The 13,575-nt window shown below is 41.8% G+C and overlaps 4 protein-coding genes across 6 annotated transcripts; 2 read left to right on the top strand and 2 right to left on the bottom strand.

The window, feature by feature from the left end:
* Nucleotides 1-193: 193 nt before the first annotated feature.
* Nucleotides 194-3,945, bottom strand: gmnn (geminin DNA replication inhibitor). 3 transcript variants are annotated; one of them, XM_084918518.1, is made up of 8 exons: nt 3,814-3,945; nt 3,390-3,462; nt 3,037-3,100; nt 2,321-2,413; nt 2,044-2,197; nt 1,877-1,959; nt 1,450-1,560; nt 194-935 (listed from the first exon to the last, which is right to left on the bottom strand). In XM_084918518.1, exons 4-8 carry the CDS (start codon nt 2,384-2,386, stop codon nt 750-752), a joined length of 600 nt encoding a protein of 199 aa, XP_084774644.1. In that variant the 5' UTR covers nt 2,387-2,413; nt 3,037-3,100; nt 3,390-3,462; nt 3,814-3,945; the 3' UTR covers nt 194-749. The 3 variants fall into 3 exon arrangements, with proteins under 3 accessions (XP_084774644.1, XP_084774645.1, XP_084774643.1); XM_084918519.1 differs by having other exon boundaries at nt 3,052-3,100; XM_084918517.1 differs by lacking the exon at nt 3,037-3,100.
* An 81-nt stretch (nt 3,946-4,026) lies between these two features.
* On the top strand, nt 4,027-8,004 carry c22h6orf62 (chromosome 22 C6orf62 homolog). Its single transcript, XM_084918516.1, has 5 exons — nt 4,027-5,633; nt 5,729-5,905; nt 5,988-6,113; nt 6,420-6,554; nt 6,666-8,004. The coding sequence occupies exons 1-5, from the start codon at nt 5,505-5,507 to the stop codon at nt 6,789-6,791; spliced, it is 693 nt and encodes a 230-aa protein (XP_084774642.1). The 5' UTR covers nt 4,027-5,504; the 3' UTR covers nt 6,792-8,004.
* A 1-nt stretch (nt 8,005) lies between these two features.
* Nucleotides 8,006-10,255, bottom strand: acot13 (acyl-CoA thioesterase 13). Its single transcript, XM_084918520.1, has 3 exons — nt 10,079-10,255; nt 9,785-9,969; nt 8,006-8,443 (listed from the first exon to the last, which is right to left on the bottom strand). Exons 1-3 carry the CDS (start codon nt 10,160-10,162, stop codon nt 8,284-8,286), a joined length of 429 nt encoding a protein of 142 aa, XP_084774646.1. The 5' UTR covers nt 10,163-10,255; the 3' UTR covers nt 8,006-8,283.
* Nucleotides 10,256-10,482: 227 nt separating this feature from the next.
* Nucleotides 10,483-13,350, top strand: LOC146362893 (tyrosyl-DNA phosphodiesterase 2-like). Its single transcript, XM_084918513.1, has 7 exons — nt 10,483-10,755; nt 10,989-11,113; nt 11,200-11,349; nt 11,497-11,588; nt 12,394-12,512; nt 12,603-12,773; nt 12,860-13,350. Exons 1-7 carry the CDS (start codon nt 10,609-10,611, stop codon nt 13,139-13,141), a joined length of 1,086 nt encoding a protein of 361 aa, XP_084774639.1. The 5' UTR covers nt 10,483-10,608; the 3' UTR covers nt 13,142-13,350.
* Nucleotides 13,351-13,575: the final 225 nt, after the last annotated feature.

The following is a 13,575-nucleotide window of genomic DNA, read 5'->3' as shown; positions in this document are numbered from 1 at the left end:
CTCTGCAAGTGAATTATACCTTTGGACTGACAAAACAAAAATTACATTTTACATCAGTGTGAGGAGGAGGGGGAGAAAAAAAAAAAAAAAAAAAACCAAAACAAGAGTCCCTAGCATACCCATTTATAATTTTCTCATTTCCATAGCAACTTCACCCTCTAGGTTCAGCAAGAACTACAAGCTTCAATAAGTGTCAAGATTTAAAATATAAAGTTTATTTACACCAATTTCACAGTGAGGCAGCATTTCAGGGTCATACTCTTTGCCACATCTAGCAGTAAATAACTGACCAACAGTGCACATTTAACTTATCACAACAGGGAAAAACAGGTGTTCAAGTAAAATTTGTAAACACTGTCAGCTCAACAGGAGCCACAAGACAAATCAAGTGCCAAAAGAAGCACGTTGGACAAGCGTTTTAGTTTCACCTGCCCAAGGTAAACTTCTTTTAGACTAATGGTTGTGGACACCCTGACATGGAAGTCTTTCAGGTGCCAGCAGCTTAGTTGACATCTGTACTTGTCTTCCTATGGCACATCAAGGGGTCTTCTGTTAAAAGGAAACCTTCACTGGCTTAGTTTCTTAAGACCCTTAAAAACTTGAGCAAGCAATGATGAAAAATATATTCAAAAATAAAAATTGCAGGCTGAATTTAGAGTACATACACATCTTTAAAGCTCATCTCCTTCAAACGAAGTACTCGTTGCAGTCAAAGCTTACTCAGGTCAAAAAGTCAAAGTCATGCAGTATTAGTTCTGGAGTCCTGAGGGTCCTGGTTCTTCATCATCTGATAGCTCTTCTGCAGAGCCGTGACTGTAGTCGGGATAGTTTTCACTCTGATCTGCCAAGTCGTCGCCTTCATGTTCAGCCTCAGCTTCATCAAGGGCAATTCCTCTGAGCTCATCCAGATTGTCAGGAGATTTCCCAGTCAGTCTCTAAAAAGAGAGTACACCAAGTTTAATTTACCAACAGACCCATCTGTGCAGTCCTGTCCAGTTTACCCATGCAGCTCTCCACCTGGTCAAGTATTCTGCTCAGGGAATTTGGGTTTAGCTCAAAAGGCTGAAATTTTTACCACCAAGTTAGTACTTTGTGCCCACTGATTAAACAGAATGAGAGTCCAAAATTGTAATTGCAATGCTGCAGCAAGTAGCCAGATTTGTAAACCTTGATCAGACGCATATTGTGTTAAGATTTAATCTCTAGACAGGATGGGCAGTTTATTTACCCCCAGTGGACCAAAGAAGACACTGAAACTGTTGAGGCTGCACCAATAAACTGAGCTCCAACCTGTTTAAAGTTTGTTTAGCGATACATTAAGCTTCCTGGTGCATCCCTCCAGTTCCACTTTCTCAAAAGTGTCCACAGTAATGTTGGTACACAGCTGATAACATTAACAGATGTAGTTTTTCGCCACAACTCAATGTGCAGTCAAATTTTAATACCTACCTCAATCATGTCAGCCATGTACTGGACATGTTGAGCGAGCTCCTGCAGCTCTTCATTTTCACTCTGAAGCTTCGTTAGCTGCTCATCTCTGGCCTCTATGCTTTTGTGGAGCTGAAACAACAATGCAAACACCAAGTTAAGACAACTTCCTACACATGGGAGGTCTAAACCAGAAAACTGCTTCACGTTAATACACTGTAGAGGCAATCTAGCCAAACAATTTAGGAGTTACAGGAATAGTGAAGTAGTGTCCATGAATGCAGAAAAATGCCAGCATTAGCACCTTTTATATAGAGGAGAATTCAGTGAGCTTCAGAGCTACTCAAGTGCCAGCTGGTCAGTAGCCAAAGGTCAAGCGTGTCAGTGGGAGCGTGGGAACAGCTCAGTTTGCAGCTAAACATTAGCAGACTCTCAGTGATTAACTCACCTTCTCATTCTCCTGTAGAACATTGTACAGTGCTTTCCGTCGCTCCTCTGCTACCTCTTTCCAGTAGGTGGAAGGTGGAGTTTCTACAACAGCAGCAGAGGGTTCAGATCAGAGTTTGAGAAAGTGAAAATTTGTGACCATCTAGCGCACCGTGCTGCCTTCTCTACCTTTGACCATGAGCTCATATGCTTCTTTGGACATGCCATCTATTAACCCATTAGCTGCTTCTGTTTGAGTGGATTTGACTTCCATCTTGACTCTCTTTGAACCTCTGATTTGCTCAGCCGTCCAATTCTTTCGCTTTGGACCAGCCTTTCCGGCCTAAAAAAACAAATCATTTCCAAAATTTAGGCTTGAAAGATGCAATTTTCATGAGTGATTCAACATCTACAAGTCTTAATCTCATGCATGCCAATTTGGACAAGATAGACAGCTACTACAAACCTGAGCTGACCTCCCCAGGTCTGAGTTAACCTGACGAACTTGCAGGGTTTGCCTGGCAGGTCCCATAGTCTTTTGAGAAGGTGTGAAAAGGCTCTGAAAGGCATCCAACACAAGTAACCGTTACTGTATATCTGATTAGATTACAACATGCTAACAAAACAGAAGGTGAGACTCCCCCCTCCCCCTGATTAGCCTTTAGAAACTAAAGATTGAGTCACATGGGAAAGTAGCAGAACCCGTGTTCTCATTCTCAAAGCTTCTATTCAGAAAGGATTAGCATCACTTCACAAGCTTTACTTTAGTTACACTGTCACCAGGAGAAAGGGCATAAGTGAGGTGCCACAACAGCAGTGCCATGTGCAACAGACCTACAGGTGTGCAAAGCGCGGGTAGGGCACAAATTCTTAACAGCCGTGGGAAAGTCTCTCTTCAATGATCATTACAGAGCAGCCAGAAAACATAATTTGTTAATGTTTGGCCACAGCTTCACAAGACTGCTGGGGTGTTTTGTATAATGGGTGATTAAGCTGTGAGTGGGACTTTTCCTTAAGGAACAGCAAAGTAGAAACCAAAACAAATGTATTTTTGTTTAAGTGTAAGCAATAAGACACCGATCTGCTCAGCAATATGATGAATTTAAATGCCACTTTACAGGAAATACCACATTTAAGTGCCTTTCCACACAACCCAACCCTGAAGTGTCCTTTAGGACTGACCTTCAAGCCACTTACAGTAGATGGCTTTGTTCTGTTGAGACTACATGTCCAGAGACTGCTGCAGCTGGATTATACATGTTAATATAAAGGAATAAAGACAACAATAAACGGAAGGGGCAATCTTGGCCTTCTATATTTACATAGAGGTTTTTGGTTTTGGAGTTTAAATAAATAAAAATACTGACCCTCACCCGAAAAAAATAAGAATTTCATGAGAAGCTCTCTAAAATGATACCAGTCACCCAAGAAAGGTAGTATAGGAGATATTTGAGCACTACTAGGGAAATGATTACCACCAATGATTACACTTGAAAGTCAAAATGACGAAATAACTTAAAAGTCTTTGTACTTACCTTTATGTTCTCATTGGACTTCTGGTGGCTCTGCTTTACTTTTCCACTGGCGTTCATTTTTTTTTCTCGAAACCTGAGCCAGGACAAGTAGTAGACAAAGAAAGCTTGATTTTTAATTAGCAAAAACTATTTTTTTAAAAAAAAATAATTAAACCTCTAGCCGTCTAGCTTACCATTAACTAGTGATTCTACCCACTTAGAAACGCTACTCTACAAGGAAAGGATTATAAGGTCTAAGTTTCCCCACTTTTAAAACAAACCATGGTAAGAAGGCCTCGAGTCAGCTAGAGCTTAAGGAAAAACAATTAGCCACGTTTAAAGAAGGCAAATTAGCCAACGTGAAAGATACTTAATGTGATATAACTGTAGATAAAAAATAAAATAAATTTAAAACATTTAATATAAAAACATTAACAGAACTTACCCTGCCTGCTTTTTCTTTTTTTTATCCTCAGTTTCCCGTTCGCTCGACTTTTCTCCGATACTCCCGCGCCAAAGGCTTAAATACGCCCACTCCGTCACGTGAGCAAGAGGCCAGTGAGGCGCATGCTCACAAAGAATTATGTTTTTGCGCCGTTGTTTTTTCCCCTCGTGCGGTCACATGTCAAGGCACGTCATATCTTTGTAGTTGACTGTGCAGCCATTTTGGGGGAGGCTGTAGACCGTCTAGCTTGTATGTGCCATTATTAGCTATCTAAAAAAACACGCAAACAAAGAAACCAAACGGAAAAAACGTTGGACGACACGTCGTTAAATATGGGCCCGCCGGGAGACAGAAAACTCCACATGTCGACTGAAAGAACGGAGGACTTGAGCTGGATTGTCGATTTATCTTGACATGGCATGCGGCAGGGCGAGCCGGAGGTTGTGACGACTGAAGAAAAGGAGAGAAAGAAAACAAGCGCAGCAAACACCTCGAAACTTCAGACGTGGAAAGCGCGGGGTTGATTTCTTTTGTTTAGCTAACAATTATTTCGCCATTCAACTGCTGTCGTTGATTGGCTATAATTGATTCCCCTGGGCTGATTCTGTTTTTTTGTCGATGAAGTAGTTAACAAGGCACGACTGAAGCGCATTACATTTAGCGAAAATGGTGTAAACGGTTAGTGAGTGAAGCCCGCAGGTTTCTTAGACTCAAACAGCACTGGCAGTCACATTGAGCCGAGGAGGTGGGGGAAATGTAAACGCGTTTAAAGATGACTGTACGCTAAGCTAGGTGATCACACATAGGCCTCAATTAAGCCAATCAGTCAGATGATAAGATGTAGCTATATCGCTGGCTCACTACTAGTTAGTGTCGGAAGTGAATGCCTAGATTAGCCTGCTAGCTCACCTTAGCTAGTGTGCTAAAAATACGCCCACATCATGACTATCGGCAGTGGCAGCAACGACACAGGCTCTGGGCCAAATGAGTGGCAGTAAAAGTCACGGAAATGTCAAGTTACTTTCACAGTAGTCTTCGATGTTACCCGGTGCCAATATCTCCTGGCATCTGTGTTTACCTGCCATCTTCGTCTGTTTCCCAAGTCCGTCTATAACACGCACATAACAGTGTCTGCACGGAAGCAAAAAGACAGCCATGGATGAGGGACTTTGAAATGACCCAAACGATAGAATATTTGTCCGCTTGCTGTAGTCCACAATCTCAATTGCAGAAAACTAGCGATATGGGTTTTTGCAGCAGCGCTTTCTGCTGATTTCAGTACCATCTATAGGAGGGAAAAGTTGAGTCATTTGAGTTGCTGTTTTAATTTAAATCTTTGTTGTAATCCCTCCATGGCAGGTTGAAAAACGAAGCTCACGGTCCTTGAAAGTCATGTCTTAAAACATGGATTTCTGATCAAGCATAAAGGAGATGTAGTCTTAGCTTGTCGACCATTCCCCCCCTCCTCAACACTGCCCTTTTTTTAACAAAACAATCGAAATGACTTAGTTTTGTTTAAGATTTTTATGACCTTTTAAGTTCGTAGTTGGTATACTGAGGATTTAGCCTAGAGTTTTGATGCGTTGTTTCTGCAAAGGGTAGCCAGCTCCATCCTTTATCAAACAGAAAGTAGAGAGTGTAGCCAAAATATACTGCAGAAGAGGAGAAGACACTACCATCGAAATCCAACCATGGGGGACCCAACTTCACGCAGAAATCAAACACGAAATAGACTTCGAGCTCAACTTCGGAAGAAAAGGGAATCTTTGGCTGATCAGTTTGACTTCAAGATTTATATAGCCTTCGTTTTCAAAGAAAAGGTTTGCCAGCACTACAGATCCACTCATGTTTGTTCCTCATTGTACAACCAAAGCAATGCCTTAAAATATCCCCCCTCCAATTTCTTTCATTACAGAAGAAGAAGTCAGCACTTTTTGAGGTAGCCGAAGTTGTGCCAGTGATGACCAACAACTATGAAGAAAATATCCTACGAGGTGTGCGCGATTCCAGCTACTCTCTCGAGAGTTCAATAGAGCTCCTGCAAAAAGACGTTGTGCAACTACACGCGCCCCGATACCAGTCAATGCGAAGGGTGAGACACAATACCATTTGAAAGGGGGAGTGTATGGAAAAGTAAACATTTTGTGTCATGTTAGCTGTCTGTGTTTTTACAGGATGTGATAGGCTGCACTCAGGAAATGGATTTTATCCTATGGCCACGCAACGATATTGAGAAGATCGTCTGTCTGCTGTTCTCCAGATGGAAGGGGGCCGATGATGAACCCTTTAGGCCTGTTCAGGTCAGTCCTTATCACCTTAGGTTTGGTCAGAACTATAGAAAGTTAAAAATATCATCTTTGTGTACATTGTGTACATTTTTTTAAATCACCTTCACAGTGTAGCAATTTTAAATAGTAAAAAAAAAGCATCTTATCAGCAAATTCAATTTTGCAGCCAGTTTCCCAGATATGTATGAAGTTCAGTCCTCAACTAACACGAAACACTGTGAGTTTGTAGCCTGAGACTAGGCTTAATCTGTGTCTGGGAAACTGAGACTTTACATAACAAAACTTTGTCCGTAGTTCTTAAGTCTGTCTTATTTACAGGCCAAGTTTGAATTTCATCATGGAGACTACGAGAAGCAGTGCATGCATGCTTTGGGTCGTAAAGACAAGGCTGGAATGGTCATGAACAACCCAACTCAGTCTGTATTTCTCTTCATGGATAGACAGCACTTACAGGTATGTCGCATCACTGAAAATAAAATGTAATTCTCCTAAAAAGAGGAGGAAAAAACCCTGAAATGGTCTTGTTAACACACTTTATCACAAATGTTGTCCACATTCTTTCAGACTCCTAAAACCAAGGCCACAGTTTTCAAGTTGTGCAGCCTCTGCCTGTACTTGCCCCAGGACCAGCTGACCTGCTGGGGTGTGGGAGACATCGAGGATCACCTCCGCCCTTACATGCCTGATTAAGGCTTCTTGCTCCACCCAGCCACACGGAGGGGGAATGAAAAAGAAAAAAAAAAGCCTTTCTCCCTTCCTCTTGCCTAAGCCTTCAGAAGCAAATTGATGTACTCATCTCCATCCTTTTTTCCCTTTAAGATGTGAACTTATGCTTGGATCTCCTTTTTTGTTTCTACTCGTTCTACCTTCCCTGACCTGAAGCTGATTGAGTTCCCATCCTTCATTTTTTTTCTGCCTCATGCTCCCAGTGTGCCCCCACCCCTCTTCTCCCTACCATTTTTGGATTTATCCCTCACCTTTTTTTCCACTTCCTCCTCATTCCCTGCTTCTCACTCACCTATTTTTGTTCATTTGAACCTGCACGAACATTGATTTTGAGTGGTTGGTTGTTCTCTTGGAGCTGCACTGTCAACAGCACCGGTCATTGAAGGAACTCTTTATGTTGCATCAGAACAGGAACAAACAATACACAGGTCATCATGGTGGTTCTCACATGGACGCGTTTTATATCCTTGTTGTCATAAGAAATGATTGTTAAAGCTTGTAATGTCACGCAGGTGTCTAGAACAACTTTACGCAGTCTTGTGACCGAGGACAGGTGTGGAGAGGTGTTTAAACACCCGTGTAAGCAAAGAGATAATGAGATGAACAGTATCTGTCAAATCATATGGTGTAGGTATCGCTTCTTATAAACAGCCTTAGTTATTTTGCTGGACTTTCAAAGATGGTTTGGTGTCATTTGCTTTCCTCTGAAACATGCTAGGCAAGCCTTCGCTAAAACCTTGAGTGACTTGAAAGGTGTTATACACACAAAGTTGGTTAGACGTTGAGGGTCATGTTCACTGTTCAAGCACTATTCCATTGAGCTACTGAAATGATGTTTTTATGTTTGTTTTATTGGGGATGTGGGTTGGTGAGTAACTGAAATGGCGACATTTATTGTTTAACATACCTAACAAAAGTTGCTGAAAGCTAATTCTGTTATTTTTATTTGACCTACTAAAAGTTAGATGATTTGCCACCATGCTCATCAAATTAAATTGGGTTTTGCAGGCTTGCTTGTCAAAGAATATTACGCACATATAATTTTGCTCCTTGTTGATTCAGTGTGTTCACTTTAAAAGGATGTAAGGCGTGTAACTTCTGGAATTTTTTTCTCTGTTGGTTCTCAAATCAGTACTGCTGAGCATATCCCAATACAGTGCAAATTCTGAAAGCATCACTCTTTGTCCATTTGCTTTTATTGCATGCGCACGAATCATTGATACAGTCTTTCAATCACGAGGGGCTCTGATCATACAATAACCACTGGTGTCAATTTAAGTTATTGGCAAATATTTAACAGCAGGAAATAAACATCAAGTAACCACCAGCTCGTAGCCCAAGCGTTGTGACACCCACCACTGAAGTACTGATTACAAACTTATTTACAGACAGAGAGAAGCTGTTTACATCGTCACTCTCGCTTTGACACTACAGACAGATACAGAGTGGAGAAGCTTCAGCTGCTGCCAAGATGTTTGGTGTGTCTTCCTTGTGCGATGATCTTCCCTGTAACCTTGTTGGTGAGGTCCACTGTGGCAAACGCCAGACTCCGTCCCTGTTTCAGAACCTGAGCGGTGATGAGAACATCTTCTCCCATCTTGGCAGCGTTCATGTACCTATGACACAGTGACAGCTTTTGTAGTTTATCGGGGAAATTATCAGCCAGGTTAGGAAAGCCTGCAAGAGGTTAAGTTTAATCCTGTGAGGTGTAACTTAACCCTCAGTGCGCTAAGCTGAGTATGTTATTTCTGACTTTCAACATTTATCCTTTAGTCTTGGCAATAAGTGAATAAAGCTACTTTTGGCTGCTCCCTGCATTAACACATCTGATGAAACCCCAAAGGGATTTGTCTCCTGGGATCAAGCCAGGGCCCATTTTCTTACTGGGCGATTCTTCAAACCAAAGAAAATAAAAATTCTGATCAACAAGGGGGCAAAAAACTATATATTTTTAAAGTACTTTTCTCTCAAATGTGGGGTCATGACTCATCACTCTTCATGACTTTGACCTCACAGAGAGGCCGGACACTACAGTTTAAGTGGTATTAAATATCCTCATTTCTGAGTGCAAAGCTCTTCCTATTCTGGCTGCTCCCTTCAGGAGTCGCCATCTTTCTCCATGTCATCCTATCCCTAGCATCACACCAACCCTCTGCATCATCCCCTTTATGCTTGCTCCTCTTCTGCAGTTCTAGCTAGATACTGAAATACAGTGACCACAGCTTATAAGCAAAAACACAGTTCTGAATGTCACCTTAACCCCCTGAGTATAGTGCTATAAATGATACGCAGGTAATATTTTTTTTCCTTTTTCATCTTGTGTGCGATAAGCCCAGCTGATGGATACACCAGTAGGAGTGTCTTGTATGTGTTATTATTCCTTTAATTTAGGTTCAAATTGGTTTGCTGTTTGAAGGTGCACAGCAATGAGAAATAAAAACTTAATGTGTAAAACATAAAGGAACAAGCCTGTTATATTTGTGTGAAAATGCTAAAACCATCTCAGCCTCTCCAAACCACTCAACCTGACCTGTCCCTAGCCCTGGTCACTCCACAAACTGGTGTACCCCTGGTGCCTATCCTGAGCACAGATAAATGGAATAAAGATAGTAAAGTAATTTTGGACTAAGTGTTCACATTTACCCATTTATGAGGAAAACAAAAATAGTATAATGTACAAAAGGTGACAGATAAAAGTAAAAAATATGCTACAACCATGTCTGCAGCACAAACGGCAAAACATTAAAAAAAAGTTTTTGTATGAAAATAACCCTACACGAGCTCAATTCTGGTTGGTGGCTGGGTCCGTGTTGTAGGACCCTGTGAAGGTTCATTTTACATATTTCAATTGAACCTTGAACCCTGCCTGCTACTTTTTACAGGCAGATCTGCCTTATGCCAGAGTTTTGAGGCGTAGAACCTGTTCCCAGAAAGGCTTACAATAGTTATGGACTCACGTTATATTCATATCCACGCTGACCCCCGGTGCCCCCCTCTCACTGTACATGATAGCCATGGTGGAGACGACATCAACCAGTGTGGCTGTTAGCCCGCCGTGCAGCGTCCCTCCCCGGTTTGTGTGCTCTTCTTCTACCCGCATCTCACACACCACTTTACCGGGGCTGGCAGACAAAATGTCCACCTGAAGAAAACACAGAGTTGTTTTTATGTCAGCGCAACAATACAGACACGATCCGGCTTTTTTCTGCGCTTAAACCAAAAACTAATTGGCACAAACTGTCCATATTTACCTTGCTAAGTACCCTGTCGAAGCCTGGGCTATCCACCATAGCTCTCATTACATGTTTTAGGGAATTCAAAGTAAGCGAAGCCATTGTTAACGGCACGGTGTGTGTGTTTAACACCTTTTCATGCAGCCAATGTCAAACTTCTGTTTATCTTACACCGCCGGAAACTGTGGCGTGCCGCAAAACGGTCCGGGTGAAACTTTAACTGGCCAGCCACAGTAAAGAAGGTAAACAGCGCCGCGTGCGTATAAAATTTTAATTTTAATAGTTTTTTTCCAAACCTTCTTTTAGTTAAATATTTTTTATAATAAAAAGTATATTTTAATGGTACGGAGTCTTATGAAATGGTATATCAACCCTAAAAAGTCTTATTTAAAGCTTCAATTTATCCGAATTAGAAACTGTTTAGCAAGTTCACCCGGACGTATTTCATGGGTACACCTTAGAGAACTTGCAGAGAGAAAAGATGGGCTAATGTTTGGTTTTAAATCTTTATTTCAGATGTACTTGTGCAAAACTGGTGTCTAATAAAGATGGCTTCTACCTCGGAGTCGGACACACCGTCAGTTTCTAACTTGGAGGAAAAAAGAAGCCGCCTCTGTGACGAGTTTGCAGCCATAGCGGGAACTGAAAGCGCCGTGGCTCAGTGCTACCTGGCTGAGAATGACTGGGAGATGGAGGTACATACACCAGCTGAGTGTAACTCTGGTGTTGTAGCCGGAGTCCAAATGGGCACTTTTAATTGCACTCAGCACAGCTGCGGGTTATTTTACTGATTAAATAAGAGCCTGTAGCTAAAAACATTACATTGATGCTGATGCTGGAATACGGATGTATATACAGCCAAGTCCTGATATTTTTTTTATTTTTTAGCCCTGTGATAAGCAGCACATTCCTGTCTCTTTTCCTTCAGAGAGCCTTGAACTCATTCTTTGAGGCAGACATGGAGAGAGTGTTTGATGTTGAGGAGCTTCCAGAGAAAGACACCACCCCCAAAGCTAAGAGGCAGAAGGTTGAAGATGCCCCTGCTGCAAACTGGTGAGTCTGCTGTCTTTTCTGTGTATGGTGAAGTTTACTTATGACTCTGTGCATTTTAGCCAAACTGTCTGTGGAAACATTTGCAGCATAGATTTGACTGCAGACAGTCCTGCTACCACACGGAAACCTTCAGAAGAAGATGATGGTAAACTGTCCATGATCACCTGGAACGTGGACGGACTTGATACGGACAACATTGCAGAGCGTGCCAGAGGCCTGTGTTCATATTTAGTCTTGTAAGCATGTGCTACAGTTGTTGCACAGTTTTAGGCATCATTTGGAGGAAATTTTACATTTTGCTCAAAGTTCTATATATTTGATAGTTAATGTAAGTAAAGTAATTGTTTTTACTTTCATTGTTTGTTGTTTTTTTTGTTTCATAGATACACTCCTGACGTGGTGTTCCTGCAGGAGCTCATTCCCCCTTATGTCCAGTACTTGAAGAAACGGGCTGTCAGCTACCTGATGATTGAAGGTACAGTATGTTAGATACAGTTAGGCAAAGCACTCGTGTGAACGATAAAATGGTCATTAATGGCTGAATGCAGTTGAACTGCTTTGGTTTCCCTCAGTGTCGCATGAGCAGAGCCATTAGAGACATTTGTAGATATTAGTGACATCTGTGTTCTTCTTTCACTGCTTTTATAAATTCTGACTGTTGTACTAATATGGGGATTATACTTCTGCGGGAACTGTGACAGGAAGCTCATTTTAAGCCCACGAGGTAACCGTCTGCATAACCTAACGTGGACCTCCAGAGAAATGTAACTGCACATCGGGTCAACACTGACTTGATTGGCATGGAAGGTTGCAGTGTAGGAGTAAAAGGAGTGTCTCATGGTAATTTTAGGGCTTTTATTGACTTGTACAGTTAAGACATTTTAGAGTCTTCAGCACCACTTATTAAAACATTCAAGTCAGAGTGTATATGTTTATTTGAGTCTGTAAGCATACTTTTGACTCTGTGTGGATTAGAGAAAATCTCAAATGAATTCAGACTTTCAATTTTTTTCACTCATTAAAGATGTATGCTTTACAATCATTGCACACTGGAAATAGGACAGTTCAAAGAAGTCATTAAAAGCCTCCAAATTACCACGACATTGATACACACAATGACTAAATGTAAACTGACCACAACCATTAAGTATCTGTGTACACATACAGTTTGCACATGATATTGATACTTGTGTGTATCAGGATACCTTGACTAAAGATTTGATGTGAAGGGGAACCAAAGCTTAAAAGTCTCCCTCTTCCTCCTGACTTGTGTTGACCAGGTGGTGAGGAAGGTTACTTCACAGGGATGTTGCTGAAAAAGTCACGAGTCAAATTTGTGGAGAGCGAGATAGTACCTTATCCCACCACTCAGATGATGAGGAACCTGCTTGTTGCTCAGGTGTGTGCAAAATCATCTGTGATATTTTCTTTATGTGCATAAGTTCTGCGGAACGGGATACTTAGGACCATTTTCCTTTCCAAAAATCAGGTGATCGTCAACAGCCAGAAGCTGTGCCTGATGACATCCCACTTTGAGAGCTGTAAGGGACATGCTGCAGAGCGGATGAAACAGCTGCATGTGGTGATGCAGAGGATGTCAGAGGCACCTGATGATGTCACCATTGTGTTTGGGGGAGACACAAACCTGAGGGATGCGGAGGTCAGACGCTGCTCCTTCCACTCACATACAGCCAGTAAACTTGTAACAAGTAATCACAGTAATTCTTTTCTCTGGACCCGTCTTAGGTGACCAAGGTGGGCCTGCCTGCAACTGTCTGTGATGTATGGGAACGACTGGGCAAGCAGGAGCACTGCCGCTACACGTGGGATACTAAAGCCAACAACAACAAAACTGTTCCGTATGTCAGTCGCTGCCGCTTTGACAGAATCTACTTCCGCTCGGCTACCAAGGATGGAGTCCCTCGTCTGGCCCCTGATCACATGGCCTTGGTGGGGCTGGAGAAGCTGGACTGTGGTCGCTACACTAGTGATCACTGGGGAATCTACTGCACCTTCTCAGCTGAATAGAACTACACAAAGCAACCAAAAACATGACAGTTAAGCATTTTATTTTAGATCATCTGCTCTTTAAATTACTGTAATGCTATGCAGGAAGATGTTCTTATCGCCTGTAAACGATTCACCTTATTTTAATCAGTTTTATACTCTAATGTGTGTCTGCTTAGGTGTTTTATGTGGTTAAAATGACAAATTAAAATATGAAAAGTACCAATAAATTACAATGTCTTTGTTTTATTATACACTTGCACTGATGGGGGGGAAAGTCCATTAACAGAAGTCTGACAGCTCTTCAGCTTTTAACCTTGTTACATGATCTTCCTCAGTGGATGGAGTTGGGACTGAAAAACACCACACACAGCATGAGAAACCCTACTGGGAAGTCACTCTGTGTGTAATACACGCATCAGGCCACTAGACAGCAGTACACAGTTGAATCGCAA

Source organism: Perissodus microlepis, chromosome 22 (assembly GCF_051167445.1).
Source record: "Perissodus microlepis isolate ML-2025 ecotype Zambia chromosome 22, ASM5116744v1, whole genome shotgun sequence".
Taxonomy (NCBI): Eukaryota; Metazoa; Chordata; class Actinopteri; order Cichliformes; family Cichlidae; genus Perissodus; species Perissodus microlepis.
This window is presented reverse-complemented; position numbering and strand designations above follow the sequence as displayed.

What these genes read in the sequence shown, in the direction of transcription:
- gmnn (XM_084918517.1), bottom strand. Translation starts at nt 3,446, where the DNA reads ATGAACGCCAGTGGAAAAGTAAAGCAGAGCCACCAGAAGTCCAATGAG. An exon ending in TTCTACAGGAGAATGAGAAG is followed by an intron (nt 1,561 to 1,876) that starts GTGAGTTAATCA and finishes TTGTTGTTTCAG; the next exon opens with CTCCACAAAAGCATAGAGGC. An exon ending in ACATGGCTGACATGATTGAG is followed by an intron (nt 936 to 1,449) that starts GTAGGTATTAAA and finishes CTCTCTTTTTAG; the next exon opens with AGACTGACTGGGAAATCTCC.
- c22h6orf62 (XM_084918516.1), top strand. Translation starts at nt 5,505, where the DNA reads ATGGGGGACCCAACTTCACGCAGAAATCAAACACGAAATAGACTTCGA. An exon ending in GATACCAGTCAATGCGAAGG is followed by an intron (nt 5,906 to 5,987) that starts GTGAGACACAAT and finishes GTGTTTTTACAG; the next exon opens with GATGTGATAGGCTGCACTCA. An exon ending in AACCCTTTAGGCCTGTTCAG is followed by an intron (nt 6,114 to 6,419) that starts GTCAGTCCTTAT and finishes TCTTATTTACAG; the next exon opens with GCCAAGTTTGAATTTCATCA.
- acot13 (XM_084918520.1), bottom strand. Translation starts at nt 10,162, where the DNA reads ATGGCTTCGCTTACTTTGAATTCCCTAAAACATGTAATGAGAGCTATG. An exon ending in TCGACAGGGTACTTAGCAAG is followed by an intron (nt 9,970 to 10,078) that starts GTAAATATGGAC and finishes TGTTTTCTTCAG; the next exon opens with GTGGACATTTTGTCTGCCAG. An exon ending in AGCGTGGATATGAATATAAC is followed by an intron (nt 8,444 to 9,784) that starts GTGAGTCCATAA and finishes ACTGTGTCATAG; the next exon opens with GTACATGAACGCTGCCAAGA.
- LOC146362893 (XM_084918513.1), top strand. Translation starts at nt 10,609, where the DNA reads ATGGCTTCTACCTCGGAGTCGGACACACCGTCAGTTTCTAACTTGGAG. An exon ending in AGAATGACTGGGAGATGGAG is followed by an intron (nt 10,756 to 10,988) that starts GTACATACACCA and finishes CTTTTCCTTCAG; the next exon opens with AGAGCCTTGAACTCATTCTT. An exon ending in CTGTGTTCATATTTAGTCTT is followed by an intron (nt 11,350 to 11,496) that starts GTAAGCATGTGC and finishes TTTGTTTCATAG; the next exon opens with ATACACTCCTGACGTGGTGT.